The sequence below is a fragment of the Panthera onca genome, chromosome X (assembly GCF_046562875.1).
Source record: "Panthera onca isolate mPanOnc1 chromosome X, mPanOnc1 haplotype 2, whole genome shotgun sequence".
Lineage (NCBI taxonomy): Eukaryota > Metazoa > Chordata > Mammalia > Carnivora > Felidae > Panthera > Panthera onca.
This window is the reverse complement of record NC_138357.1, coordinates 14,192,470-14,198,092: the sequence shown is the minus strand read 5'-3', so window position 1 is coordinate 14,198,092 and position 5,623 is coordinate 14,192,470. Positions and strand designations below refer to the sequence as shown.

The following is a 5,623-nucleotide window of genomic DNA, read 5'->3' as shown; positions in this document are numbered from 1 at the left end:
CCTGCCCTTACTGTCAGCTTGGACAGACCCCACTCGGGCCCGTCATGCCAAGACCGAGCCTGCCTCCTCTTTTGGTGAGATCAAGGCCTTGACCTGAGGGATGAGGCCTCAGTTCAACAGGGGGCGGGGGACTCGGCCAGTGCAATAAGTCAAGGTAAGGGTCAGGGGTTTTCCCATCCCAAGTAGATCGGGACCCGCCCCGACTATCAACTAACACCAGGCTGAGGACAGGGATGTGTTGCGTCCTGCCTTTCGGAATCTGAGGGAAGCGAGGTTCCCTCTGAGCGGGCTGGACTCCCGTCAGAAGAGGGAGTTCAAGGTAAAGAACCAGGAGGAGGAGCCAGGGGTCCTCTCCCCAGACACAAACGGCCCTGAGTTCTTCCCTGCCCCCACAATCGTCCCTGGAAGGCCCCAGGCAGAGTTCCCGGAAGTGACGTACCTGACTTCCGCCTGAGGGCGGTCCGGGGGGCCGCGAGGCTGTCTTTATCACTTGGGGCGTGGATTCAGGTCGCCAGAGGGAGGAGTCCCGGGCGTGGGCTCAGCTCTGGCACCTGAGGGACGGGGCCGGCTCCAGCACCCGTCAGGTGAGGACTCAGAGGGAGGGCTGGCGGTAGCTTTCGCCGGAGCGGGTGCCCCGACGCCCCTCCCCCGCCCCCTGTGGTCTGCCCGGAAGGACCCCCGCGGGGTCCCGGATGTGGTTGATCCCAACGTCCATCTTGGGAGCCCGAGGGCCTCGCTTTCTCTGACGGGAAGCGGGCCCCGGTGGTCGGAGGGACGTGCCGCCGGCTGGGGGGGGGCCAGGTTAAGGTGAGGACCCAGAATGAGGGCTGAGGGGGAGCTCTCGCTCTCCACCCCCACCTCGCTCGTCGTCTGCCTTACAGGCCCCTGCGCAGGGCCCCAGACGGGCCGAATCCGGGCCTCCATTTTGAGAGCCTGAGGGGAAAAAAGGCTTTTGTCTGAGGGGCGTGAACTCAAGTCCTCAGAGGGAGGAGGCCCGGGCTCTGCCAGGCCTCAAGGTGAAGACCCTTATGGAGGGCCGAGGGGACCTCTTTCCGGATAAGGGGGGGGGGGGGGCACGCAGATACCCTTCCTGGTCGTCGGCCTTGGGTGGCCCGGAGCAGGGCGCTTGGGCCGAGGCGCCTCCCCCAACCCTCTGTACTTCCTTGTGGGTGGTTTCTGGGAGATGGGTTTCTGGGCCTGCGGGCCTCGTTCTCGGGTTCGCCAAAGGGAGAGGGCGCAGGCCCCGTCGAGAGTCGGCGGGGAGTCCTCGGGAAGGACTGTGGCTCTGCCCCGCCCCCCCCCCCCCCAACCCTAAGGAACCTCTCCAGAAGTTTCTCGTGACCCCTTCTGTCAGCCCCCGGGGACCCCGGAAGATAGCGTCAGGCGGAACCTCCTCCTGTTTCCGAACCGGGGGTCTCAGGGAGGTGAGAGCCTTGGTCAGAAGGACCCAATATCTGGTGATCGAAGAGGAGTTTCAGACCCTGCCAGGTACAAGGGTGAGGATCTTTAGGGCCGAGAGGATAGGGCGGGCCCCACAGAAACCTGTCTTGTCTTTCAGCCGTGAGGGGCCCCAGCCAGGGCTGTCAGATACAGATGCCCCGTCCGCCCTGCTCACCTCCTTGCCTAGTGTCTTTGGAAGATGGGGGCGTTTCCCTGAGGGCAACATTCTTAGGTCAACAAAATGTGGCTTCAGGCCCTCCCAGGAATAAAGAGGGATACCCTGAAGAGAGCTGCCAGAACACGGAGGGAATTGCGCAGAGACCCACACAACCCCAGGCCATCAGCCCTAGTATATACCAGGCAGGCCCGGGAGGCCGAAGCCCAGCTTCAGTCCCTTCTCGGTGGCATTAGGGAGGGGACAGCCTTGGTCTGAGAGGTGCAACCTCAAGTACAGGGGGAGGAGCCCCAGCCCTGCAGGAGTCAAGGTGAGGACTCTGATGTGGGACCAGAGGACCTTCAGCCATGGATACAGGGGTCTCCAGCCCTGTCCTGCTCCTGCCGTCAGCCCTGCGAGGCTCCAAGTAGAGCTGTAGGGCAGAAGCATCTTCCTGCAACCCCCTGTCACCCCCTCACTTACTTGGCCTCTCCAGGAGACAGAGCCTCGGGGTGAGGGATGCAGCCTCAGGTCTGCAGAAAGGAAGGAAAGCAGGCCCAACACGAATTGCTAATGGAAGGCTAAGGGTAATTTCCACTTCAGACAAAGAGGTCCCCACAGAAACCTGCCCCGCCCCTGGTAGCCCACGAGCATGTCAGTCTACCTGAGTCCCCCCTCGTTTCCAGCTGGCATGGCGGGGGGTGGATCTCAGGGACGTAGGGATCTTTGTCTGGAAAGGCCACTCAGGTCACCAGGGGTAGGCATCTCAGCTCCTGCTGGCCACTGAGTTAAGTACCAGGAGGGATGACGAAATCGAGCCACCATCCCAGAACATCCTGGGTCTTAACCCCTGCTGTCAGCCCTGGAAGATCTTGGGCAGGGATGGGTGGATGTGACACCTCTTCACTTGTCTCATTGGTCTCAAGGAAGTGAAGGCCTTGGTCTGACAGGACAGCCTCACACCAGCAGAGGGAGTCATGTCAGGCCATCGAGAGAGGAACCCCAGGCTCTCCCAGGAGTTAAAATGAGGACCCTGAATAAGGATTGGGGGCTCTCCCCACCTCTGGCCCTTGGAGAGATAAGTCCCCTTCTCCCCCCTGCTTCTGCCTAGGGAAACCCTGGTACACAGTGTCCAGAGGTAATGCACCCTCACTGCTACTTGAACTACCTGGTGGTCTCAAGGAGCTGGAGGCAGTTAGCAGAGGCATGAGTCTAAGGTTCTGCCAGGAGTTAATGTGAGGATGGAGGATGCGGTGGACCCCTACTCAAGAACAGATGGGGCCCGGCTGCCCCTGCCCCTGCCGTCAGACAAGATAGGACCCAGGGCATGGCGTCTGAATGTGGCACCCCGTTCGCTTCCTCCTCTCTTGTCTCACGGCGGTGAGGCCTTGGGTTAAGGAAGGCGACCTCAGGTCAACAGAGGGAGGAGTCCCAGACCCTGGCAGGCATCAAGGTAAGGACAGGTGACCCCCTGTTCCAGAAGAGAGATCCCCAGAGTCTGTCCAGCCCTTCTCCAATCAGGAAGACAGGAGATGCCTAGAGTACTAAGGAAGGGAAGACCTGCTATGATGGCCTTTGTCGGAGCTGACACACTTGAGTCCTTCACGCTGTTCCTCTCTCCCTCAGGCCAGTTGGTTGCCGTCACCCACCTGCTGCCCATACCTCTGCCTGCTGCCCCCGACACCGGTCATCATGTCTCACAGTGAGAGTCAGAGCCACGAGCTTGAAGTAGGCCTTAAGGCCCAAAGAGAGGCTCAGGGCCTGGTAGCTGCACAGGTTCCTGCAACTGAGAAGGAAACTGCCTCTTCTCCTCTCTCTCCTTTGATCCAGGGCGCCCCAGAGGCGGTGCCTGCTGCTGGAAACCCAGGTGTTCTCCAGCAGTCTGGGGAAGCCACTCTATTGAGCAAATCAAATGAGGGCTCCGGCCGCCCAAGACGGGATGCAGGCGCCTCCCAGGCTCCACCAGACCCGGCGATCTTGCCTGGCGATGTCCTAGACAAGATGGTAGGTAAATTGCTACAGTTTCTGAGTGGCAAGTATGTAGCAAAGAAGCCCATCACAAAGGCGGAAATGCTGAAGAGTATCAAAGAGCACAAGAACCACTTCCCCGTGATCTTCAAGAAAGCCTGTGAGTGCATGGAGGTTGTCTTTGGCCTCGAAGTGAAGGAAGTGGACCCCATCAACCACTCCTACGTGCTTATCAAAACCCTAGACCTCACCTATGATGGGATGCTGAGTGACGACCAGGGCATGCCCAAGACCGGCCTCCTGATCCTTATCCTGGGTGTGATCTTTATGGAGGGCGACCATGCCCCTGAGGATAGGATCTGGAGGGTGCTGAGCGAGATCGGAGTGTATGCTGGGAGGAAGGATTTCATCTATGGGGAACCCAGGAAGCTCATCACCGAAGATTTAGTGCAGGAAAAGTACCTGGTATACCGGCAGGTGCCCCACAGCGATCCTCCGCGATACGAACTCCTGTGGGGCCCCAGGGCCCACGCTGAAACCAGCAAGATGAAAGTCCTGCAGTTTTTTTCCAAGGTCACTGGCACTGACCCCACTTCCTTCCCGTACTGGTATGGAGAAGCTTTGCGAGACGAGAGAGAGCGAGCCCGGGCCACAGTGGCCACCACCGATGGTACTACTGTCACAGCCAGTGAAAGTTCCAGTGTCCCGTCCAGCAGCTTCTCTCGCCCTGAGTGAAGCCTGAGGAAGATCCTCCACTCTGTGTTTGAAGAGGGCAGTCGAAGTTCTAAACAGTGGAGGACTGAATTGCAGATTTTATCTTTTTTTTTTTTTTTTCGTTTTGGTATTTTTCAAATGCTCTTGCTTCTAAAAGGTTAGCTTCATGGTCTAGGTTCATGGATGACCCTGGTCACATCTTTACTGCTGTTCATTAGGCTTAAGAATAAGAATTTTGCTCTTCTGGAAAACATATTGGGAAACTTTCGATCTTATTTTCTGATCTGGAAGAAGATAGCATGGCACAGATAGTGGAATTTCCTTAGAAATACGCAAGAGTCCGGCAATAAAATCGATGGGATGGAGAAATAGAGGGGGAAATGTACAAGATGGTCATGCTAGGATTCCTGAATCCCGTTTAGTCTGCTGGCTAGTAAAATTAAAGATCTGTACCTGGATTTGTTCGGCTAAAGTGTGCATGAGAAATTAAATCTTAATAAATGAAAGCCCTGGGTCACTGGCTCATTTATTCTTGCAAGTGTTTTACAAGTAAGAGAAAAGTCTAGAATAGAAAACTGCTCTTAGCAATCAATTCCTTGGGGATCATGGGTAAACCAGAGAGAAGTCTCCACCTGGGGCACGTATGGAAGACACACGGCACCCCTGTCCCCATGCCACTGAATGCAGTGCACAGATAAGTGTTCTGTATGCATTGTCTACAAGAGTTCCTGAGAATAGGGTGACAGTCCTTTGAAGTGGTGCGGGGGAGCTGGCGCTTTTTCCTTGGCCTGGGAAAGCCGAGGCCCCACGCCTTTGAAAGGGCATTTTAATTAGGTTATCTTGAGCGTGATGTGGTCACCTCTAAGCAAGGGCTAGACTTTCGGTGGGGGTGAAATGAGTGAAAATTGTGGTTTGGATGCAAGAGAAGCTGGGAAGGAGGAACAGTTAGTCCTTGACTCCAATTCTAGGAGCTATGAGTTGCGTTCTGTTGGGGAAGACTTCCCCATATCCAAATTAAATAATATATCCACTAACAGGGACATTTTAGTTCTATTTACAAAGCAGCATTTTGGGCTCACTTGGTGGTTTGCTCCCTGGAGCTGCTCATTCTCTGAGATGTGGAAAACACACACACACACACACACACACAGAGTCAATCCCCGATGAGACCATGATAGAGTTTGGGGTCAAAATCATATAGAAATTACTGCTATTTGGGGCACCTGGGTGGGTCAGTTGGTCGAGCAACTGACTGCAGCTCAGGTCATGATCTCACGGCTCGTGAGTTCAAGCCCTGCATCGGGCTCTGTGCTGACAGCTCAGAGCCAGCTTCCGATCCTCTTGTCC

The 5,623-nt window shown here is 56.4% G+C and overlaps 1 protein-coding gene across 2 annotated transcripts; it reads left to right on the top strand.

The window, feature by feature from the left end:
- Positions 1-448: 448 nt before the first annotated feature.
- On the top strand, positions 449-4,782 carry LOC145714482 (putative MAGE domain-containing protein MAGEA13P). Of its 2 annotated transcripts, none has more exons than XM_081794001.1 (2): positions 449-584; positions 3,221-4,782. In XM_081794001.1, the coding sequence occupies exon 2, from the start codon at positions 3,287-3,289 to the stop codon at positions 4,295-4,297; it is 1,011 nt and encodes a 336-aa protein (XP_081650127.1). In that variant the 5' UTR covers positions 449-584; positions 3,221-3,286; the 3' UTR covers positions 4,298-4,782. The 2 variants fall into 2 exon arrangements, with proteins under 2 accessions (XP_081650127.1, XP_081650126.1); XM_081794000.1 differs by lacking the exon at positions 449-584 and adding an exon at positions 711-807.
- Positions 4,783-5,623: the final 841 nt, after the last annotated feature.